This window comes from Triticum dicoccoides, chromosome 6A, assembly GCF_002162155.2.
Source record: "Triticum dicoccoides isolate Atlit2015 ecotype Zavitan chromosome 6A, WEW_v2.0, whole genome shotgun sequence".
In the NCBI taxonomy this organism is placed as follows: Eukaryota; Viridiplantae; Streptophyta; class Magnoliopsida; order Poales; family Poaceae; genus Triticum; species Triticum dicoccoides.
The window spans coordinates 457,778,686-457,804,511 of record NC_041390.1 but is presented as its reverse complement, the minus strand read 5'-3'; the positions used below and the strand labels follow the sequence as shown (position 1 = coordinate 457,804,511).

Here is a 25,826-nt window from a genome sequence, read left to right as displayed (position 1 = left end):
GTGTAGCGACAGTTGTTGCTTAGACGGTGGCTTTAGTCTTGCTGTTGTATGACTTTGTAAAGTCTTGTGAGAATAATTAATAAAGTGGCCGTATGCATCGTCCAGATGCAGAGGCTTGGGGTCATCCTCCTTTTCTAAAAAAATCCATGTGTTCACACAATACTTATATGGCTGTGCACATTACACCAATAGTTAAATTTGGTAACCTTGTATGGTTGTGCCTACCCTTTTAGTAGTTGATATGGTTCAGCTGAATCATCATGTACATTTTTTTTTCCACCACAACCAAATATTGCATAGAAGTTCTTTACCATGTAGTCTAGTAGAATAATTATTTCACTTAGTAATGCTCTCATGGTTTAACACAATAGATTCTCATTTATTGCATTGCAGAGTGAGCTGCATTGCAAGTAAGAGTTGAGAGGATGTGCTGTTTGGATCAGAAACATGAAGAATCAGTCATCTTCCGAGGTTAAATTTCTACTTCCTTCTTAAATAGGCACAACTCTACGCATCGTCATCAATAGGCACAACTCTACGCATACTTCACCTCAATATCTGATGCTTCCTTTAGTTTCTCCACTTCATCTTGATGGATGTTTGTATTGTTCGAACCAACACCTGGCACTTCCCTTGATCCTCCTGTACCTTCACGGTTTCTGCTGCCGTTCACATCTACATCCGGTGCCTGTTTTGCCTTCTGCCCGGTGTCTTCACGCTCTCCTCCACCGCTTGTGCTGCTTGTGTTCCTTAAATCTACACCAGGCGTTTCTTCTGGCGTCTTCACTTCATCTTCATGGATGCTTTTGCTTTCACCCACATGGGAAATTTTCATTGGCTGCTCCATTGCACTTACATGACCTGCAGTTGTATTTTCAGCTCTATTTTTTTCTGGTGCCAACTCATGATTTCTCTGTATTGCATTTGCGTCGAAGCCTCTTCCAGATATCTCAGCATGCGCTCTACCATCTTCCTCAGAGACCAAAATGGTCTTCTTTATTGTTCCAACCTTCACATACTTGCCCATGAATTTCTGCTCCCATTCTTGCAAGGCTTCCACCTCCAAAGGGCCTAAGCCTGAAACGTCACCGGTTAAATCACTCAGCTCAAATGACATCTTTGCCAATGCCCTACTTACATCCCTGCCCGCAAACAATGCATATGGGCCACCAGGTCCATAGAATATCCTGCACAACACAAAGAAGGCGGAAGTATGAAGGATGGATAAATATGTTGCAAACATTGATTTACAATACAATGGTTAGTACCGGTCTGGGTGTTGGTAACCATGAAGACACTCTCATCCGTGCCCAGACCCTTTGGAATGAAGTGAGATCTAGCGCATTGGTCATGGAGGCAGTAGTGGTAAGGGAAGGAGTACAATTAGCCTATGATCATGGGTTGAGGAAAGTGATCGTGGAAACCAATGCACAAGTTGTGGTTAACAAGTAGAATTCTTCTGTACTTAATTGCCTGGAGAGAGCTACCACTTTGAATGAGATTCAAGAGCTTTGCGGGAATTTTGAGGAATTTCGCCTAGTGTTTACGGCTAGAGAACCAAATGAACTAGCTCATCTTTGCGCGAAACCGTGTAATTCCTTTAGGAGATGTTGTTTGTGGATAAATTAAACCCCATCATTCCTTACGGCTTGTCTAATGAAGGATTGTAATCCAGTGAATCGATTAGTAAAGCTCTTGATTTCCGACTAAACAATGGTTAGTACCGACATCCTTATGGTACCTTGTATTGAATACAGGCCGTCCAATGGCAAAGATCCAAGGGTTGTTAGATATCTGTACCGGTGAAAACGGATCAGCAGTATCGCTAGTACTGTGTGTCTCTTGTCCACCGGTATAGGCGCTTGCAGTTCATTATTCGGCGACTCTGCATCTCCGGCAGACGTCCCCGGACGCTCGTCCTCCCTTCAACCGTGCGCCTGCCGGCCGGGCCATCTCCCCTTAATTCGTCGTGATCGTGGACTAATGCTTCTGCGGGTATGACGTTATGGCCCGTCGCCGTGCGCCCCATCCTCACCCTAGCATCACGGTTATTGTGCCTCGTGCATGGCGGCAACGCATGCCAAACCACCATGCGCCGTGGACGTGCTCGCCGCCGTCGACGACAAGGCCAGGATGTGCAAGATGTGCCAGTCTTCTGACGCCCAAAGAGCTGCGTCTTGGTGAGTGTCGGAGCGTGGCGGAACCTCTACTTCGGCCGCATCTCGCGGGACGTGGAGCTGCTCATCTGCCTTTGCTGTGAGGTCGACAACCACGCCGTGTGCTAGAATGCTCACCCAGGCATGGCTCAACCTGCTTGTGTCCTGGTCGTTCAGAAGTATTGGCCCACCAGAGCAATTCCCTTTGTGATCAACGGTGGGATCACACATATACTGCTCCCTCCCCGATAGCAGTATAGGGTACCGTAAAAACCCTCTAAAATTAAGCTGGTTCAAAGTGATTAAGTTTGAATAGCATGAAATGTGTGATTTTCGTTAAAACAGACACGTTCGGTGCAGATCCTGAGAATAATGCTACGATGGGTTTGTGACTGTCATGCAAACAAAACAAAAATATAATCACTGTGAAGAACCAGCCCACTTAGTTAGACAAGGAAACACACACCATATGTTTCTAGCTTCAGACAGTTCTATCTGATCAAACTATATTTGCCATGACAAATTCATTGACTCGCAAGAATCAAAATATCTGGCACAAACTATCTGAGATCAAGCAATCTTATCTACAAATGACAAAGATTTAATGAGTTTGTATGGAATCGGGTTCGGCTCAGCTGCCGGGCTCCCTGTAGGAAATATTGTGCAGGGCCAATAAGAGATATCACTATGGAGTATGGAATCTATCACTAGTAAAATGTTTCCAAGTAAGGATATCATCTCCTAACAGGTTAATTATGTCCTCTTCTAATTGATCGCCTCAAACTCTATGGAAGTTAAGCAGACATAGAAGAGAATGATGTGAAACGACGTAAACAGAAACAAGGAGAACTCTTTATGAAAAAAATTGGGGGGAATGTGGCATCCTTATATAATGGTTAAACTACAATGCCAAATAACAAAATTCTCCTTTCAGTTCCAGCTGACAAATTCTCCCTTTTTAACTTCTCGTGGCAATTTACAGATAACAATAATTTAAATGGTTCACCCCTACTTTTTCTCTGACGCATATCAAGATTATGAGTTTTTCTATTAAAAAACTTATCCTTTTCAATTTCTCAGGAAATGCAGGTGTTCTTATTTTTAGGGAAGACGAACAGAGAAGTGCAATAGTCCTGAAATTCAATGGCTATAAGAGACGAGAGAGAGCCTCTACCTGCTCTGCGTGACATCATAAATTTGCCCATTGATGGCGATGAGGAGCGGCTTCTTGGGGTCGGACCCGTCATAGAGCCCCAGCTCCTTCTCCGTCACCTCACCAAGCTGCACCGGTGGCGGCAGCGCCTCGAGCGTCCTCTCGTCCTCCGCCTCCCTCCTTCTCGGCGGCGACGGGGCTGGCCGCGCGAATGAGCCGGAGAGGGCCATGTAAAGCCCGGCGATCACCGCAGCCACCGTGATGAACGCCTCCGGCGGCAGTCCTGTGTACGCCGCGATGGTCGCCTTCGCTGCCTCCCACCACTCCCCCGCTGCAGCCATCGCCATGGACGATGGCGCTGGTGAGATGGTACTATAAAACGACGTTGAGGTGGAAGGGGCCGGAGTGGAACTGAGGGACGCGCGAACTGTGCACTTTTGTAGGGATGGGGCCGGAGAAATCGCGCGGTCGATTGAGAGTTGAGACGGAGCATTCGACCCGACGCTCTTATCAGAGAGAATCCATCTAGAAAATTTAGAAAGTTGAAAAAAGACTTGTGCACGAGCAGGGATCGGATCACCCTTCTTTTTAGATGGAAGAAGCATCCTGGAACATCGTTGAGATGACGTGCAGAGCATTCACTGGCAGCTGATGGAGCACCAACCTGCTCCTGTCATCTTCTAAAGTCCAACTGAAGCTAGAAAAAGATAGGAGGAAAGAAGGCGGTGCCGGTTCAGGGATGTGAGATGTGGGGAGCTGGAACGAAATAGGCGTGTGCTCTAAGTCACGTAGGTGGACTGTCTCGATTTGACATCAGAATATTGTGCGGTCCTGCTTTTATCAAAGCCTCAAGGCAAAGACCATATTACTCATCATGGTTGGTGTTGACATTCCATAGCACGAAACTATTTTTTGTGTGTGGGGAAATCCATAAGATGAAACTTGACAAATCTAGGACGCCAATAGTTGGCAACAATTCCACCTCGGGAGGTGTTTTCTTTTTCATGATAATACGTGTCTCATTCATATCATAAAGATTAAAGTACAAATCACATAAGGACCGACATGACAAAACTGAAAAAATAGCAGTACGAACGATTCATTCACTGGGAACGGTCCGATCGAGCGAATGTTCGATGGGTGAAATCCCTCCAAAGAAACTCCTCCCTAGAAAACCCTATTTGCCGCATACTGCGACAAATTGTCGAGGTATCGCACACCTTTGTTGGTACATGGGCCAGCCAGTTAGCTTTTTTTTTCGTGCGACCATTTCCGGTTTTGAGAACCATCTGGATGGTTCCTTACTGTGCTTTCAAAAATTGTCCCTGTTTTCAAAAATTGTTCAAAGTTTTAAAAAATGCTCTGGTTTTCAAAAAAAATCATGTATTCAGAAAATGTCCGTGTTTCCAAATTTGTTCAAAATTTTCAATATTGTTCTCCGTTTCAAAAAAATTCAGAAAATTCAAAAAATGTTCGAGGATCAAAAGTTGTTTCTGTCAAAAAAAATATTTTTTTGAAATTTGTTCTAGAATTCCAAAAATGTTCATGTGTTTGAATAAAGTTCATAAATTTCAAAATTTGTTCATGATTTCAAAAAAAAATTGTTCGTAAGTTAAAAAACTTCACAGATATTAAAATTTTGTTCTTGATTTTTCCGGGAAGTGTTAAGTCTGATACCGCAATTAGTTATTTACATATTACGCTGCACACCTGAAGCCTGAGCTTATGGTCGGTGTGGCTAGCAGTGAACCCACATCACTAGGCAGTGGCGGGTTTGATTCCAGCAACCACGCGCTACCCTATTTTGCGATTTTTACCCTTGCTTCGCGGCGTAGAGCAATGGGTTGGCCCAAGTGGGCTCTGCGACTCGCCGACTACTTATCGCAAAGAGCGACATATAGGAGGTCCCCCCTCCACCCGCCAGTACAAAAGCTGTCATACGTCTTGAACCTTCAATTGAGGCAAAAATAGTTATTTCCTATGACGCACCACGAAACTTTAAAAACTAGTATTTAGACATCATTTTTTATAGTTATAAGAGCATCTACAATCGGATTCCTCAAATGTCCAATCGGACAACCCGGTCACTGTTGGGACAGGAGAGAAGAAATGTCAGGGTCACTGCAATAAATTTGACATGGTCAATACAATAAATTTTACATGAGAACAATTATTGAAAAAATGTCGTATGGAACTTAAAAGTGCCCATGGGAAAAACATCAAAAAGTCTACGGTTGATAGTTTATAGCTAAAAGCAAGTAAATAACATGACAAAACTTGTATGAAATTGAGGGATACACATGGATTTTTTTGGCAGAACAAAATGTCTATAAAACATGGTGAACCAATATCATACTTCTCTATGTTTTGAGGAAACATTTTCCTTGTTATATTATTAAAAAATGACTTGGTAATTTACAAAGATTGTCATGGTTTTTATAAACACTTTCTCTTATTTCGCCATGGACTATGACTAACAATTTCAAACATGGCAAAACTTTGGCAAACACTAACTCTAAAACATGGCAAAAATATAAAAAATGTCATATTTTGAAAAAAAAACTAAAGTTTACAAATTTGCAGGCGGTTCAACAATTAAAAGGATTGCAAAACATGTTAAAATTATCCGAGGTCGCTGTCGATCCGTTGAGGACAAGTAATCACATAGCACGAGCACGACACCGAAATTTATTAACAAGGTTCACCAACATGAATTTTATACTAATCACCTACCATACTATTGTAAAAATGAATGGTCGTGGCAACAATCGCCATCAATGATCTAGTACTTTATACAAAGTGTGTAGCTAACCAGTGTGAAGTTTTGGCTCTTGGGCTCCTTAAAGCCCAGTATGTTACGGAAACCAAAAAAATGCTATTTTAAAGTAAAAACATAATTATGTGAACACACATGTATGTCCTCTTAGTATTTGTAAAGTCTTATCAAATAATACAATGATTTTTAAGCTATACAAAAAATATTAAATTGTGGCCCAAATACAACTAAAAATAGCGCCATTTTGACATGTATTTGTCTTTTTGTGTATACCACAAATGAAAGTATATTTTGACGAAACTTTGTATGAGCATAGCATAGGTGTGCATGTATATGCACACATTTTCAGATTTTTTTTTCTGAGATGTGAAGATATAGTTTCCAAGAAAAAAACTAAAGGGCTACCTGGAGCCCATCCTCCAAATGCATTTTTCGGTATAAGAATTAACTATGTCTTATCTAAATCCTACATCTTTTAATTTTGCGCAAAGACTTTTGCAAATTTTCCCTTTTTACTTTTCGATTTGATTAACCAAATGGTGTAGGAGCTAGGGGGAACTTTGTACATTCTCATCTATATAAGAGTTAGTGAATCGACTATATAAATTGTTCCAAAGGCTTAATACAACACATACTAATTTACACCAATTTTCACCTCTTGGCCAGCTGAGGTGTGTGGTTGCATGACGCGCGACGTGGTGGCCATGGCTTGGGGCGTGTGGTGGCGTGGCGGTCGCAGCCAGAGGTGACGTGACGTGCGGTTGCGCAGTGCTGCTGCGTGTGCCAGGCACAAGCGAGTTGGAGAGATATGGTGGGGCTTGTGCGTCACAAGGACGGTGGCAGGGTTTTCATCGCAAAGTGGTCACGCAGCGGGGTGCTGTTGCTCGGGCGGCGCGACAGCCCGGGTTGCAGCCGCTTGCAGTGCTGGAGTAGGAGTGCGCCTGCGGTTGTTGGATCTTCTGCACTCTCCGACGGGTGCGCGTGGTGCGTGTGCACATGGAAGCTTGGTCAAGGATGGGAACAAAGGTGGTTCGCGGCCTCGAGCGTCATTTATCTAGTCCCTGCAGACATGGTGGTCGGCAAGGATTGGTGGTTCGTGCTGCATCTGGTGATCCAGCTTTCTGTTAGCGGTTGATGGATTTAGTGTTGGAGATATGTCCTAAATGCAATAATATTGTGTTATTGTTTCTATGTTTATAATTAAGAGTTTACTAGCAAAAAGGCCAATGCATTGCAACAGGGGAAAAAAATTCACTCATATCTCTAGCTGGGTCAGTTGGACAAACTGTGCGTGGCCGATTGGCAGATTATGAGATCGAACCCTCCCATCGGCAATTTTATTTTTCTCCTAACCTGGGCCATAGTGCACCACTAGATGGGCTTTCTCTGTTGGGCCAAAACGGGTGGCAAGTAACGAAACCAAATAGCGTACGTGAAATTAATTAAAGCGGGTTGTCTAAAAAAATTAATTGTAGCGGGACCAAACGAAGCGGGACGAAACCAAGAATATCACCTCCCTTTAATAGTAGGTATAGATATTCTATGCTATGATGATAACGCACAAGTATAGGGGATCAATTGTAGACTCTTTCGATAAGTAAGAGTATCGAACCCAACGAGGAGCTAAAGTTAGAACAAATATTCCCTCAAGTTCTATCGACCACCGATACAATTCTACGCACGTTTAACGTTCGCCTTACCCAGAACAACTATGAAACTAGAAGTACTTTGTAGGTGTTGTAGGCTAGGTTTGCAAGATAATAAAGAGTATGTAAATAAAATCTAGGGGCTGTTTAGATAAAGACACAACTAAATTAGTTTCAGTATTGAGCTTTTTGTCATGAGAAAGTTATTTATCCCTAGACAATCGATAACTAAACCGGTAATCATTATTGCAATTTTATTTGAGGGAGAGGCATAAGCTAACATAGTTTCTCTTTTTGGATCATATGCACTTATGATTAGGAGTCTAGCAAGCATCCGCAACTACTAAAGATTATTAAGGTAAAACCCAACCATAGCATTATAAGGCATCAAGTCCTCTTTACTCACATATGCAAACAACCTACTTATTCGGGTTTATGCTTCTGTCACTCACACCATCCACCATAAGCAAATCATGAACATATTGCAAACCCTACAGCGGGGATCCCTCACGCTTGCGCGACACGGAGAGCACCATAGGACAGCAGCAATAATAAAACATCCAACTCAAACCAATCACGATCATCAATTAACCCATAGGACAAAACAGATCTACTCAAACATCATAGGATAGCCATACATCATTGAGAAATAATATATAGCGTTGAGCACCATGTTTAAGTAGAGATTACAACGGGTAAAAAAAGGGTTACACCGCTGCATAGAGGGGGGAAGAGTAGGTGATGACGGCGGTGAAGTTGTTGGTGTAGATCATTGTCGCGATGATGGCCCCGATGACGTTGCAGCGCCACCGGGAGAGAGGGGGAGAGAGCCCCCCTTCTTCTTATTCTTCATTGACCTTCCCCCTAGATGGGAGAAGGGTTTTCCCTCTGGTCCATGGCCTCCATGGCGGCGGAGGGGCGAGAGCCCCTCCGAGATTGGATCTCTCTATTTCCTTCTGTTTCTGCGCTCCCTGATTCTGCCCTTTCACTGTTTCTTAAATTCCCGGTGATCCGTAACTCCGATTGGGCTGAAATTTTGACACGAATTTTATCCGGATATTGGTTTTCTTGCCGTGAAAGAAGGGCACCAACTGCCTTACGGAGTGTCCACGAGGGCCCAGGGCGCGCCCCTCACCCTCGTGGGCCCTTCGGGCATCGTCTTGCGTTGATTCCACTTCCCAAAATTCACATATATTCCATAAAAATCTCCTTAAGTTTTTATCCCGTTTGGACTCCGTTTGATATGGATTTTCTGTGAAACAAAAAACATGCAACAAACAGGAACTGACACTGGGCACTCGATCAATATGTTAGTCCCAAAAATAGTATAAAAAGTTGCCAAAAGTATGTAAAAGTTGTAGAATATTGGCATTGAACAATCAAACATTATAGATACGACGGAGACGTATCATATGACTATTATGGTCCTAGAATATGCGATTCACTAAAAAATTCATATGCACATGTGGAATGATAAACCGTAAAATAAGATTCCTAGTCTCGCCTCTAAGATTAGCTCAAGTGTTGTTTGTGATCACGTTTTACAGATTTTGAGATACCAATAAGTGTAATGATAGTCTCTAAACAATGTTGAGAGTATGACGTTAGAAGAACGATTATATCGAATCGACCCAAATTTATTTGTTATACTTTGAGATAATATCGTCTGAAGTCAATTGCTATAACACAAAGTGTTAACGTGTGTTTTTAGTTTCTTAGACCATGAGAGTAACGTAGTCACTTATTACCATACAATGAACTTTGTGGTTGCTCAAACGTTATCTGTAACACGGTGCTCATAACGACAACTTATAGGTTCATAGGAAAGTTTGATAAGGGACTAGATAGCTCAAGAGTGGAATTTGCTCCTCCGACGATAGAGAGATATTTTTAGGGCTCTCTCGGTGTGACGGCATCAATCCTCATATGGCCAAACACAGGTGACTTTGTCACAGGGATGCCGGACACGTCAACATGAAAGAAGAACAAAATCGGCAACAAGGAGATCAGTATAGTGAGCACGTGAATGACTCAAGAGAATACCGATATATCTCACCTTGGGTTTTGTGAAGTATCAGGAAGCAAAGGGAATAGAACATGATAACCGAAGGTTCACTTGAATGTCATTCGTGTATTCATAGTGATCGATATGGACGTCCATGGTTCCACTACCGGCCATTGAACGAAGGGGTTTCGGTCATGTCTATGTTTTACCGAACCTACAAGGTCACAAGCTTAAGGTAATCATGATCTATTGAGTGTTGGTAGGTGATACGTCTCCAACGTATCTATAATTTTTGATTGTTCCATGCTATTATATTATCTGTTTTTGATGTTTAATGGGCTTTAATATACCTTTTTATATTATTTTTGGGACTAACCTATTAACCAAAGGCCCAGTGCAAATTGTTGTTTCTTTGTCTATTTCAGTGTTTCGGAGAAAAGGAATATCAAACGGAATCCAAACGGAATGAAACCTTCGGGAGAGTTATTTTTGGAACAAACATGATCCAGGAGACTTGGAGTGGACGTCAAGAAAGAAGCAAGGAGGCCATAAGGCAGGAGGGTGCGCCCCAGGGGGATGGGCGCGCCCCCACCCTCGTTGGCCCCTTGCAGCTCCACCGACGTACTTCTTCCTCCTATATATACCCATATACCCCGAAAACATCCATGAGCACCACGAAACCCTATTTCCACCACGAGATCCCATCTTGGAGCCTTTTTCGGCGCTCCGCCGGAGGGGGGATCGATCATGGAGGGCTTCTACATCAACACCATAGCCTCTCCGATGATGTGTGAGTAGTTTACCATAGACCTTCGGGTCCATAGTTATTAGCTAGATGGCTTCTTCTTTCTCTTTGGATCTCAATACAAAATTCTCCTCGATTCTATTGGAGATCTATTCGATGTAATTCTTTTTGCGGTGTGTTTGTCGAGATCCGATGAATTGTGGATTTATGATCAAGATTATCTATGAACAATATTTGGTTCTTCCTTGAAATCTTTTATGCATGATTTAATATCTTTGCAAGTCTCTTCGAATTATCAGTTTGGTTTGGCCTACTACATTGCTCTTTCTTGCAATGGGAGAAGTGTTTAGCTTTTGGGTTCAATCTTGCGGTGTCCTTTCCCAGTGACAACAGGGGCAGCAAGGCACGTATTGTATTGTTGCCATTGAGGATAAAAAGATGGGTTTTATATCATATTGCTTGAGTTTATCCCTCTACATCATGTCATCTTGCCTAATGTGTTACTCTGTTCTTAGGAACTTAATACTCTAGATGCATGCCGGATAACGGTCGATGTGTGGAGTTATAGTAGTAGATGTAGAGTCATTTCGGTCTACTTGTCGCGGACATGATGCCTATATACATGATCATGCCTAGATATTCTCATAACTATGCGCTTTTCTATCAATTGCTCGACAGTAATTTGTTCACCCACCGTAGAATTTGCTATCTTGAGAGAAGCCACTAGTGAAACCTATGGCCCCCGGATCTATTCTCCATTATATTATTCTCCCGTCAACAAGCTATTTCTATCATTGTTTATTTTGCAATCTTTATTTTCCAATCTATACAACAAAAATACCAAAAATATTTATCTTATTATCTCTATCACATCTCACTTTTGTAAGTGACCGTGAAGGGATTGACAACCTCTTTATCGCGTTGGTTGCGAGGTTCTTGTTTGTTTGTGCAGGTACGAGGGACTTGCGTGTAGTCTCCTACTAGAATGATACCTTGGTTCTCAAAAACTGAGGGAAATACTTACGCTACTTTGCTGCATCACCCTTTCCTCTTCAAGGAAAAACCAACGCAGTGCTCAAGAGGTAGCAGACCCCACCCATGTGGGCCCCTCGCGACTCCATCGACCTATTTATTCCGCCTATATATTCTCAAATATTCCAAAACCTACCAGGAGAGCCACGAAAACACTTTTCCACCACCACAACCTTCTTTACGTAGCATGCAATTTCAAAAAAAATCCTACGTTCACGCAAGATCTATCTAGGACATGCATGGCAACTTGAAAGACAATTCATTCATATGCATCGTTGCATCCAAAGGATTTTTCTAGAATTTTCCAATATCGAGCATTCTTCTGTTAAGCGAGCAACTACCATCTTTTTAGCTCATGATTTCAGATCTATAATAAAAGAAGCCAATGAAATTTTTGCGCATTATAGGGTGGATGTCGGTGTCAAAGCCGGCGGATCTCGGGTAGGGGGTCCCGAACTGTGCGTCTAGGATCGATGGTAACAGGAGACAGGGGACACGATGTTTACCCAGGTTCGGGCCCTCTCTATGGAGGTAATACCCTATGTCCTGCTTGATTGATATTGATGAATATGGGTGTTACAAGAGTTGATCTACCACGAGATCGTAATGGCTAAACCCTAGGAGTCTAACCTGTATGACTATGGTAATGAGTATATCCTTTCCGGACTAACCCCTCCGGTTTATATAGACACCGAGGGGATATAGCGTTTACATAGAGTAGGTTACATAAGAAGGAATCTTCATAGTCGGTCGCCAAGCTTGCCTAGAGTCCAATCCAGACACAGGAACAGTCTTCGGCCTTCATGTCTTCACAACCCATCAGTCCGACCCATAGATAACAGTCCGGACGCCTGAGGACCCCTTAGTCCAGGACTCCCTCAGTAGCCCCTGAACCTGGCTTCAATGACGAGGAGTCCAGCGCGTAGATTATCTTCGGCATTGCAAGGCGGGTTCCCCCTTCCGAACTCCTAGTTGATCTTCGGATGTAATGATTGTATCCGGACTTATATACACAACCGTAGAGGATATAAACTTTCATGGGTTCAACCCACCGACCACTTTTTGGTAATATGACCCCACGCATGCCCGGTCACTGCTCGCGAACCATTTTAGCCGGCCCGTCGCCCCACGTCCCAGGACATGGCTTTATTGGCACGTCTTGTCCAAGCGGAGATCGTGTCTCCCTCTTTTAAGGGATTCCTGTCGACCCGGACATGGGTAACCCAACCGTCGCTTGGGTACAACTCCTTGGAAACAAGCAAGTTTTCGAGGCCCGAGAGGAGACGTTTGATATTTGCAGCCTTTATATAGGGGTACAGACCCATCTTTTTCTTCCATGCTCGCCCCTTCCTCAACTCCTGCTACCCCGAGTTCCAACACCTGGGTTTCAGTCGCCACCAGCCCCAAACATGTCCGGATCTAGCCGTCAAAGCCGGTGGGTAGCTTCTTCTGTTATGGAGGAAGACATTGCAAAGCTTCGGGCGATGAGGTACCTGACCACCGAAATCCATCATCGGCTTCTTACCGAGGGGCAGGTTATTCCCACCCCCAGATCTGGCGAGAGGGTCATGTTCGTGTCCCACTTCCTCCATGGGTTGGGGTTTGCACTTAACCCCTTCGTCGGAGGGCTCATGTATTACTACGGGCTAGACTTCCACGATTTGGCCCCGGACTCTATTCTTCTTATCTCGACATTCATCGTCACATGCAAAGCCCTCCTCCGAACTCCTCCGCACTTCGGCTTGTGGCTCAAGACCTTCGATGTGAAGCCACAAGTGGTAGAGGGGGAGCAGGCTGAGTGTGGCGACGCCACAGTGAGCAAGCTTGCTAGCGCCGTTTGGCTGAAAGGATCCTTCGCCAAATCTTATGATCTGTGGTAGCAGGGGTGGTTCTATATCACCGAGCCCCGCGGCTCCAAGTGGGTAACTGCGCCCGCATTCCGATCCAGCCCCGACTCAGCTTGCATCGTGGATTAACAAGGGGCTGGATTGGGGATCCATGAATGATGTGCGAACTCTGCAAAGTCGCATCCGAAGCCTCATCGAGAGGGACATCGACATAGCCAACGTCTTTCACGTAATGTTAGTTCATCGACCCAGCTATGCCAGCGACGGCCTCTCCGCCTATGGGAGTTCCAGAAGGGTCGCGAACTCTTCAACACTTCTTCGGCACAACGCACGAAGGAATGTGGAGGTTATTCTTCGGGAAACGAAGGCAATGGTTGGACACCGCCGAAGATGTCGTCCTAGACTATAACCGTCCGGACACCCCGGTAAGTACACGTTTACCGAGTACCTTATAGTCAGTCAGATATCCAGTGGCAAGAAACCAAGAGTATCATCCTTTTTCAGGGCTGGATAAAGAAGGTGGAATTGATTAGGTGTCCGACTCCCCTTCCCGAAGACTCAGCTACTCCTGTGTTAACAAGGATGCTAGCCTCGGTGCCATTCCAGGCATCAGCAGGGGAGGGCAAAAAGACCCAAGACGACCTTGGTTCCGGAGGTAAGTCGGACACTGAGTCCGGAGAAATCGACCTTTCCTCGCCCGAAGATGGAGGTGGAAAAGGACCCAGTATCCCTTCTCCAAATAGGAGGAAAAGGGCCGCCTCCGAAGATTGGGAGGGGCGGTCTTTTAAGAAGGGCAAGATGCCGCCGCCGACTGGCTTGGGTTTGGAAAGTGACGCCGTTGAGCAGCTCCAACAAGGGGACAAGCCCTCGGTCAAACCATAAGAGAATCTGGAATACTTTGATAGCGTCCCGCTCCGTTGCTGTTTACCGAAGATATACGTAATGCATTCACGCACTTTTACAGGTCGGCATAGAGTTTTTCTAGGCGATTCTCTTCCTCGGGGAATCTCCTTCCAGAGATGATGGAGAGCGAGACGCCTCCTCAAACCTCCTCGCCCAACAAGGCGGATGACTCTGAAGTGTCATTGCGGAGGGTCCCTTTAGACCAGGGGATAGAAGAGGTTGTACCCAAAGGTGGACCTCCGACCATCCGGGATTCCGGGGCTGATGGTAACAAGGGCCCCGGACTGTCTGGTTCAGAGCCGACATCGATTTTGGAGACATGCGTGCAGATTCCTTCAAAGGACGATTGTGTTTTTGGAGCAGCTTCTGGAGACCTGGAGACTCCAGATATATTGCGGGACATGTTGCGGAAAGCATCTGTCTCGGGGGAACAGCGTACCTTGATGGGTACAGTGATTGAGAAGATTTCGTCCGTGAAGAGCGGATTAAATGAAGCCTTCATGAGCCTATTGAAGGGCTTCAAGGTTTGTGACATAATGTTTTCAGTTATGTTTCATTTGCAAAGATGTGCCTGTGTATAGGTAGTAGCCCCTAATACTCGGGTTGGCTTCCACTGGGAAGCAAACAGAGGATCAAAAAGGATCGTTTGAGGACTAACCTGATGAACTTTAAACGCAGGCTGCTTCCCCCTTGACCACTTCCCGGACTATGGAGATTGTCGATTTGCAGCGGAAGCTTGATGTGGCAGGAAATGATCTTTGCTGCAATCAATATGCGTCTGGACGAGTCGCAAGGTATGTATTCGGGGCAATCCTCATGCATTTTTGTGGTATAAGCATGATGCTGAGATTTGGCTGTAGATGGTGCTGCCACCATTGAAGTTCTTCAAGCTGAGCTGGCCCGGGCCAAGGAGCAGGCCCGGCGTAGCGATGCTGCTGCCGAAAAGGCATCGACTGAATTAAAAGCCGAACAAGTTCCACGGCGCCAGGATGAGGAGAAGATATCCACGATGACGCTCGAACTGGAGAATGCTACCGGCCGCTGTGAATTTCTGGAGAAGGAGAGTGAAGCCTTGATGGCTAATCTAGACAAGGCCTTACAAGGGGCGAGAGAAGCACGGTCGGAATGCAGAGCAGCCCGTGAGGAGGTTTGACGGGCGAGGGAGATTGTGGCTGGAAAGCCCTTTCTGCTGGAAACTAAGTTCGGTGACCCGAACTATGCCCAGCTTAACCAAGTATGGAGTTCTCCGGACGAGTTCTTGGACTTGCTGAAGAGTTCTGCCGATGCGGCGCAGTATTACCAGGCGCGAGATGGATATGCAACGGAGAAGCTTTTTTGGTCACAGTTTGATGCATCGAAGCGCCCTCTATTGCTCAATGAACACATGTCCCAATGGGCCGAACTTCATAGGATGTCCGGCGCTGCCATGAAGGACGTCGTAGTTCGGTTGTGGCCGACCGAGCCTCTCCCGAATAGCTATTTAGGTTTGGTGCAAAGGCTTGTTGACACGGTGCCGCGGATCGACGCTGTGAAGCGGTCAACGTGCATTGAGGGTGCACGGATGGCTTTTGCCCGAGTCAAGACGTTCTGGGGGAAGATGAAGGCCATCGATGTTGCGACGAAGAGTCCACCCAAGGGCAAGGACCGTCCGGAACTGGAGCATTATTTCGAAGACGTCCTAGAGGCTGCCCGCATTATATAGGTTCAGTGCTCAAAAAATATAATGTTCGAATGAGGTGTATGAAAATTGTAAAAGACAATTTTATAGTTAATATAGTTATGTTTTGCTTGAAATCTTGAATTCCTCCTGTGCGACCGTTTTGATGTAATCTGAAAGTTTTCCAATCGTCGGCTTCAGCCCCCTCGTAGGAAGTACGGGGGTGTTCGGAAAAGCATTTAATCACTCTTTATCCAACGTCTTGGTCCATGAAGGAGGTGATAATGCGGCGAACCAGGCAATCGGACTATAAGGCGTTAACACTTTCACTTAGCCAATAGGAGTTTTATGGCGGGGCTACGACATAGCCCCTGGTATGTATGCGGCATATGGTGCCTTGCATATTTGATCTGAAAAAGATCCCTCGTGTGACACGGAGAATCTCTAGAGATTCCAAGAAGTCGTCAAGTGGTTGACCAGCTCTCGCCGTATCATGACAGTCAATTTTTGGCTTTCTCTACTGAGGTGCTCATCCGGTTTAGACCAGGGCACAATCGCAATAGTTCTCCCTTTACTACCCTAGCCGATAGAGCGGAACATAGGGTAGCAAGCACAGGAGCCGGACAACCCAACTATTGACCCAAGACAATGATTCGGAGCTGATGCATATAAGGCCAAACTTGCGACGCCGAAGTATGCTATAGAGTAGTTCGGACTTTTACTGGCAACTCATTTGTTCCCACACCGAGCCCCTGGCAGGTTAGGCCAAGGTATTTCTGTGAAATAACCGTAGGAGCCATATTTGTCGGGAAAACCATAAGGATGATTAGTTCGGATATTGTTTACTGGTAACTGAGCGATATGTCGATGATTACTTATGATATATGTATATAAAAGCCATCCCCCCCGGCTATTTGACATGCTCGGGGTTGGAGGCGGAGGAGCAGGCATAGTACAGGCTCGAAAAATAGAGAGTGCGGTCTACAAAAAGTTATTTTGGACCGCCTGTCGCACGTCTGCGCCGCCAGTCCTCGGTGGGGGGAATCCTTGATGGACATAGCCCCTTAGGTGAGTGTACGAATCCGGACTCCGATAGAGCCATTTTCCGATATATTTTTTTCCTGTTCGTCACCTGTTTTTTAAAGGATATCGAAAGAAGAAATAAAAAGAAAATAAATAATTATATATAGAAAAATTTACTGGAGTGCTCGCAGGCTTGTCCGTATTGTGCTTCTACCAATGCCCATGGTATCTTGAGTGCGTAATGATGTACGCGCGATACAAACTTTGTAGGTGTACAGAGTGGGCGGCGAAAGCCGGGTTGCTATTTCTGTTCTAGGGGTAGTTGATCCCCGGGTGGAGACTACTTCAGACCCCCGGTGTTTCGTTGGTGAACCTTTCTGTCATCCCTGTTGCTTGGCGGCCTCCTCCCCCTATGTTCGGCGTTGACCTTGCCGGCCTGTTTAAAGACCCAACAGTTTCTGTTGGTATGATAAGCTGGTTTATCGGGGTGGACATGAATCTGGCAGGGTCTGTCCAATACCCTGTCCAGGTTGGATGGTTCGTCTCGAATCGTCTTGAATGGCTTCTTTCGCTGACCGAGCTTGGGGTTGCTGAATCCAGCGTTGACCGCTGTGTCGCCTGATCTTTCATTGTGATTGCGACCGTTGTTTTTGCTTCCTCGTGGATTGCCGTTGTCGTCTTGGATTTCGGAGGTGCCCTAGTTGCTGGCACTATTGCTTCTACGAGCGATCCAGCCGTCTTCTCCCGCACAAAAGCGAGTCATCAAAGCAGTGAGGGTTGTCATGGATTTAGGTCCCTCTTGGCCGAGGTGGTGTGCAAGCCATTCGTCTTGGACACTGTGTCGGAAAGCCCCAAGGGCTTCCGCGTCCGGACAGTCGATGATTTGGTTCTTTTTTTTACTAAGAACTGAGTCCAGAGCTCCCTGGCTGATTCTCCGGGCTGTTGTACAATTTGACTTAGGTCATCGGTATCCGGTGGCCGGACGTATGTTCCTCGGAAGTTATCGAGGAAGGCCTCTTCCAAGTCCTCCCAGCGGCCTATGGAATTTTCAGGCAGGCTGTTTAACTAGTACCGAGCTGGCCCTTTTAATTTTAGTGGGAGGTATTTAATGGCGTGGAGGTCATCCCCACGGGCCATATGGATGTGGAGGATGAAATCTTCTATCCATACCGTGGGATCGGTTGCCCTGTCATATTATTCAATATTGACGGGTTTGAATCCCTCGGGGAATTCATGATCCATTACTTCTTCAGTGAAGCAAAGCGGGTGTGCAACGCCTCTATGCTGGGCCACACTGCGACGTAACTCCGAAGGAGTCCCTTTGCGGTTTGCGGCTCGGGCATGGCGAGGTTTGACGCGTCCGAATAGGTAGCCGTCGTCACGTGTCGAAGCATGCTTTCGTGATCCGTAGATCGGTCTGGCGTGTCCTGCTCTATTGTCCAATTCTCTCTGCAGGTCGTCTGGGAAAATCATGACCTGCGTTGTTCCTGCCTTTATGGTGAGGTGGGGCGGTCTGGTGTTCGGCTTGAGTTGCCTCCTTATCCGGACAGAGTTGTCGGCGACCTGCCGCATTGTGTGAAGATGGTATGGGCTCCAACACCCCGTCATCGGACTGGTATAGTGATCTGTGCTTTGGATAGCTTTTGGCTAGGCCACTAAGGCCGTATTCTTCAGCGACCAGGAGTTCGGTCCATCTGTCATTGAGTAGGTCTTGGCCAGCTTGAAGCTGCTCCTGCTTATTTTTCAGGCTGCTTGCCATAGCTATCAGCCTGCGCTTGAAGCGCTCTAGTTCGAGGGGCTCTTCGGGTACGATGAAGTCTTTGTCGCCGAGGCTTACCTCATCTTCGGAGAGCGGAAGGTAGTTGTCGTCCTCCGAACCGTCGCTGTGCAGGGCCTATTCATCGGGGCTGGCTTGCCTATTTTCCTGTTTCTCCTGCTCGGATGTTGCTCCCACAGGGTCTTCATTGCTTTCAGCACCGTCCGGAGTATTATTTTCTCCAGCGCCATCGTTGCTGCGATGTGAATTGGGGCGGCGTTTGGGGCGCCAGAGCTTAGATTGTGTCTCGGGAGTTTCAGCTGGATCTCTATTGTCCTTGCCGCGAGGCTTTTTAAGTGTATCGATCGTGTACATGTCATATGAGGAGGTGGCCGTCCCACGCCTGATGACTGGCGGGTCTTGGTCTTGCTCCTTATCGGCATCGTGATCTATGCCGTCAATGTCGTCGGAGCCAGAAGCGGGCGTGTCGGTTAAGTCCTCGACAGTGGCTATGAAGTGGGTGGCGGGTGGGAAGCAAAATTCTCCCTTGTCAGCCTCCAGCTCGAACCGGACATAGTTCGGCCGTGAGCCCTTCTCTAAGGACAAGTTCTTTAAAGAGTTTAGCACATCACCCAAAGGTGAGTGTTGGAAGATGTCTGCGGCGCTGAATTCGAAAATCGATAACCGATCCCGCTTGGTGTCCGTAGGCGTACCTGGTTCGGGACTTATAGCCGGAGACGGGTCCGGAATTCCATTGACGCAAATATTGCGGGGTGCCGAGTCCGTGTACGGCTCCAATGCCACGGACTCTGTGGCCTTGGATGGCACGATCTGCTCCGGTTCAAAGGCCATTGCAGCAACGGGGGCCATCACCTGGGTGTGATCTGATGACAGATTTAAGTCATGTTCATCGCGGTGAGGAGGAGCGATCACTGCGGTCTCAAATCCATTGAAGATCAAGTCTCCTCGGATATCCGTGACGTAGTTCAAGCTTCCAAATCTGACCTGGTGGCCAGGGGCGTAGCTGTCGATCTGCTCCAGATGGACAAGCGAGTTGGCCCGCATTACGAAGCCGCCGAACATGAAAATCTGTCCGGGGTGGAAGGTTTCTCCTTGGACAACGTCACTATAGATGATTGAAGGGGCCATCGAACCTTTTGTTACGGCACAGTGGAACTCTCAATGAAAGCACCGATGTCGGTGTCAAAACCGGCGGATCTCGGGTAGGGGGTCCCGAACTGTGCGTCTAGGATCGATGGTAACAGGAGACAGGGGACACAATGTTTACCCAGGTTCGGGCCCTCTCCATGGAGGTAATACCTACGTCCTGCTTGATTGATATTGATGAATATGGGTGTTACAAGAGTTGATCTACCACGAGATCGTAATGGCTAAACTCTAGGAGTCTAACCTGTATGACTATGATAATGAGTATATCCTTTTCAGACTAACCCCTCCGGTTTATATAGACACCGAGGGGATCTAGGGTTTACATAGAGTCGGTTACATAAGAAGGAATCTTCATAGTGGGTCGCCAAGCTTGCCTTCCACGCCAAGGAGAGTCCAATCCGAACACAGATAGAGTCTTCGGCCTTCATGTCTTCACAGCCCATCAGTCCGGCCCATAGATAATAGGCTGGATGCCTGAGGACCCCTTAGTCCAGAACTCCCTCAGTGGATGCCGGCCGTCCTCCCATAGAAGCAATCCTTTTTTTATCAAGAAGACATAATGCACTTACGATCTTTAGATCATGTTGCTTTTAATGAAAACCTTAGAAAAAAGGTTCCTACCGACGTTCTAGTTGACAAGATTTCTGAACTTAACAATAATTTTGCTATCCAGAACAATGGGTTAGGTTTTTCTCTGGAACAAAAGCTCGTGACTTTTTGCCAAAAGAATGCTTATAATGATGAATTGGTTGTGCAATATGAGGGGCCAAAGGAGGAATCAATACCTCTCGAGCTTGATCTTGGGGACTTTTGTCCCATTAAATATAGCCCTTTTGATTACTTCTACTTGCTAGAAAGAAAACTTGCCACTGAATGTAGGGAGTATGAGATGAGTTTTCACGATTTGCCTTATCATTATCATGGCAATACCTAGAACTATTCTTGTTTTTTGCCTAGCTAGGGGCGTTAAACGATAACGCTTGTTGGGAGGCAACCCAATTTTATTTTTGTTTCTTGTTTTTTGTTACTTTTTAGTAATAAATAATTCATCTATCTTCTGTTCAGATGTGTTTTTATGCTTTTAATTAGTGTTTGTGCCAAGTAGAACCTTTGGGAAGACTTGGAGGAAGTCTTTGCGATCTTGCTGTAAAAAACAGAAACTTTAGCGCTCACGAGATTTGCTGCCATTTTTTACTGGAGAGTATGATTAGGTTGATTCTTTTTGCAGATGATTAACAGACAAATTCCTCACGTCCATCAATTTATTTCAGAATTTTTTGGGTTACAGAAGTATTCGAAACCTATAGATTACTACAGACTGTTCTGTTTTTGACAGATTCTGTTTTTCGTGTGTTGTTTGCTTATTTTGATGAATCTATGACTAGTATCGGGGGGTATGAACCATAGAGAAGTTGTAATACAGTAGGTTTAACACAAATATAAATAAAGAATGAGTTAATTACAGTACCTTGAAGTGGTGGTTTATTTTCTTATACTAACGGAGCTCATGAGATTTTTTGTTGAGTTTTGTGTTGTGAAGTTTTCAAGTTTTGGGTAAAGATTTGATGGATTTAGAAATAAAGAGTGGCAAGAGCCTAAGGTTGGGGATGCCCAAGGCACCCCAAGGTAAAATTCAAGGACAACCAAAAGCCTAAGCTTGGAGATGCCCCGGAAGGCATCCCCTCTTTCGTCTTCGTCTATCGGTAACTTTATTTGAGGCTATATTTTTATTCGCCACATGATATGTGTTTTGCTTGGAGCATCTTGTATGATTTGAGTTTTTGCTTTTTAGTTTACCACAATCATTCTTGCTGTACACACCCTTTGGAGAGACACACATGAATCGGAATTTATTAGAATACTCTATGTGCTTCACTTATATCTTTTGAGCTAGATAATTTTGCTCTAGTGCTTCACTTATATCTTTATGAGCACGGTGGTGGTTTTATTTTATAGAAATTATTGATCTCTCATGCTTCACTTATATTATTTTGAGAGTCTTTTAGAATAGCATGGTAATTTGCTTTGGTTATAAAATTAGTCCTAATATGATAGGCATCCAAGATGGGTATAATAAAAACTTTCATAAAAAGTGCATTGAATACTATGAGAAGTTTGATACTTGATAATTGTTTTGAGATATTAAGATGGTGATATTAGAGTCATGCTAGTTAAATAGTTGTGAATTTGAGAAATACTTGTTCTAAAGCTTGTGATTCCAGTAGCATGCACGTATGGTGAACCATTATGTGATGAAGTCGGAGCATGATTTATTTATTGATTATCTTCCTTATGAGTGGCGGTCGGGGACGAGCGATGGTCTTTTCCTACCAATCTATCCCCCTAGGAGCATGCGTGTAGTACTTTGTTTCGATAACTAATAGAATTTTGCAATAAGTATGTGAGTTCTTATGACTAATGTTGAGTCCATGGATTATACGCACTCTCACCCTTCCACCATTGCTAGCCTCTCTAGTACCGCGCAACTTTCGCCGATACCATACACCCACCATATACCTTCCTCAAAAAAACCACCATACCTACCTATTATGGCATTTCCATAGCCATTCCGAGATATATTGCCATGCAACTTACCACTGTTCCGTTTGTTATGACATGTTACATCATTGTCATATTGATTTGCATGATCATGTAGTTGACATCGTATTTGTGGCAAAGCCACCTTTATAATTCTTTCATACATGTCACTCTTGATTCATTGCACATCCCGGTACATCGCCAGAGGCAATCACATAGAGTCATATTTTGTTCCAGTATCGAGTTGTAATTTTTGAGGTTAAGTAAATAAAAGTATGATTATCATCATTATTAGAGCATTGTCCCATGTGAGGAAAGGATGATGGAGACTATGATTCCCTCACAAGTAGGGATGAGACTCCGGACGAATACTATAAAAAATGAGAGAAAAAGAGAGAAGGGACAATGTTACTATCCTTTTACCACACTTGTGCTTCAAAGTAGTACAATGATCTTCACGATGGAGAGTCTCCTATGTTGTCACTTTCATATACTAGTGGGAATTTTACATTATAGAACTTGGCTTGCATATTCCAATGATGGGCTTCCTCAAAATGCCCTAGGTCTTCGTGAGCAAGCGAGTTGGGTGCACACCCACTTAGTTCTTTTGTTGAGCTTTCATACACTTATAGCTCTAGTGCATCCGTTGCATGGTGATGACCCACAAGTATAGGGGATCTATCGTAGTCCTTTCGATAAGTAAGAGTGTCGAACCCAACGAGGAGCAAAAGGAAATGATAAACGGTTTTCAGCAAGGTATCTCTGCAAGTACTGAAATAAGTGGTAACAGATAGTTTTGTGATGAGATAATTTGTAAAGAGCAGCAAGTAACAAAAGTAAATAAAGTGCAGCAAGGTGGCCCAATCCTTTTTTTAGCAAAGGACAAGCCTGGACAAACTCTTATATCAGGAAAAGCGCTCCCGAGGACACATGGGAATATCGTCAAGCTAGTTTTCATCACGTTCATATGATTCACGTTCGGTACTTTCATAATTTGACATGTGGGTGGACCGGTGCTTGGGTGATGTTCTTACTTTACCAAGCATCCCACTTATGATTAACCTCTATTGCAAGCATCCGCAACTACAACAAAAGTATTAAGGTAAACCTAACCATAGCATGAAACATATGGATCCAAATCAGCCCCTTATGAAGCAACGCATAAACTAGGGTTTAAGCTTCTGTCACTCTAGCAACCCATCATCTACTTATTACTTCCCAATGCCTTCCTCTAGGCCCAAATAATGGTGAAGTGTTATGTAGTCGACGTTCACATAACACCACTAGAGGCTAGACAACATACATCTCATCAAAATATCGAACGAATACCAAATTCACATGACTACTAATAGCAAGACTTCTCCCTTGTCCTCAGGAACAAACGTAACTACTCACAAAGCTTAAACATGTTCATAATCAGAGGGGTAATAATATGCATAGAGGATCTGAACATATGATCTTCCACCAATTAAACCAACTAGCATCAACTACAAGGAGTAATTAACACTACTAGCAACCTACTAGCACCAATCCCGGACTTGGAGACAAGAATTGGATACAAGAGATGAACTAGGGTTTTGACATGAGATGGTGCTGATGAAGATGTTGATGGAGATTGCCCTCTCCCGATGAGAGGAGCGTTGGTGATGATGATGGCGATGATTTCCCCCTCCGGGAGGGAAGTTTCCCCAGCAGAACAGCTCTGCCGGAGCTCTAGATTGGATCCGCCAAGGTTCCGCCTCATGGCAGTGGAGTTTCGTCCCGAAAGGTTGCTTCTTTTTTTCTCAACGAAAGACTTCATATAGGAGAAGATGGTCATCGGAGAGCCACCAGGGGACCCACGAGGTAGGGGGCGCGCCCTGGGGGGGCACCCTCGTGAGAAGGGTGTGGCCCCCTGGTCTTCATCTTTGGCGAGGATTTTTCATTATTTATTATAAGGCATTCCGTGGAGTTTCAGGACTTTTGGAGTTGTGCAGAATAGGTCTCTAATATTTGCTCCTTTTCCAGCCCAGAATTCCAGCTGCCGGCATTCTCCCTCCTTATGTAAACCTTGTAAAATAAGAGAGAATTGCCATAAGTATTGTGACATAATGTGAAATAACAGCCCATAATGCAATAAATATCGATATACAAGCATGATGCAAAATGGACGTATCAACTCCCCCAAGCTTAGACCTCGCTTGTCCTCAAGCAAAAAGCCGAAATCGAAAAATATGTCCCCATGTTTAGAGAGGAAGGTGTCGATAAAAATAAAATACGGACATGAGGGCATCATGATCATTCTTAGAACAACAACTTATATAATTCTTGTCATATGATATCTTATTCTAGAGTAATAATTCAATCACAATATCAAGTGTGAATCGTAAACTTCATCGAAAACTTCATTGAAAACTAACAAACTATAATCTCAGTCATTGAAGCAATTGTAATTTATCATAACATAGGAAAGAGTCAATGTATAAGAGCTTTCCAGCAAGTCCACATACTCAACTATCATATAATCTTTCACAATTGCTAACACTCACGCAATACTTATGGGTATGGGGTTTTAATCGGACACAGAGAAAGAAGGGGCTTATAGTTTTGCCTCCCAACGTTTTACCTGAAGGGTAATGTCAACAGTAATAGTTCATGAAAACTCACATCCAATTAGCCATATATACCAGGATCTTTCCAACATACTGATATGTCATTATGAAAAGCGCCACATAGTTCTTTCAGGAAAAAGGGACATCGTGGGAGTGGAGGGCAAGACAGACATGTCCGAAGATTATGAAAAGTTTCATGAAATTCCTCCCTTCAAAGTCAAGGCTGGCCCAAGCATCCTGATATAAGATGAAGATTATCCATGGTTACGACGCAATAAGCAAAGAACACAACCTAAGAAAAAGTGAAGACTTTCTCTCCACAACTATTATGATGATACCATACCAACTTTCAACCTTTTCCTAGTTCATTTGAAATGCGTGTTGTAACAGACGAGTTTCTGCCGTTTTGTACACGAAGTGTATCCAGCTTTTTCCATAACCCTCTCAATTTTTTAGCACATGCTATGTGGGTGAAATGATGATACCATGCCAACTTTCAACCTTTTTCAGAGTTCATTTGTAGTGCTTTTCATTTTCACGGTCATATAGCTAAAAAAAATCAGTAAATGCATGAAAAATAACAAATGAAGTCAGAAAGGGTTGAAAATTAATGATGTGGCTTTGAATGGTGCATTTTGAACACACAAAAAGTCTGGAGTTCAAATAAGTTCAAAAAAATGAAATCCCTTTGTAACAGACGAGTTTCTGTATGAAACCCTGATACTTCGAAAGAGATTGTCCATTTTGTACACGAAGTGCATCCAGTTTTTGCCGTTACCCTCTCAACTTTTTAGCACATGTTATATGGGTGAAATGATGATACCATGC

The 25,826-nt window shown here is 44.6% G+C and overlaps 1 protein-coding gene across 1 annotated transcript; it reads right to left on the bottom strand.

Moving 5' to 3' along the window:
• Positions 1-292: 292 nt before the first annotated feature.
• On the bottom strand, positions 293-3,763 carry LOC119317248 (membrane steroid-binding protein 1-like). The gene is made up of 2 exons (XM_037591678.1): positions 3,331-3,763; positions 293-1,187 (listed from the first exon to the last, which is right to left on the bottom strand). Exons 1-2 carry the CDS (start codon positions 3,654-3,656, stop codon positions 536-538), a joined length of 978 nt encoding a protein of 325 aa, XP_037447575.1. The 5' UTR covers positions 3,657-3,763; the 3' UTR covers positions 293-535.
• Between the last annotated feature and the right edge of the window lie 22,063 nt (positions 3,764-25,826).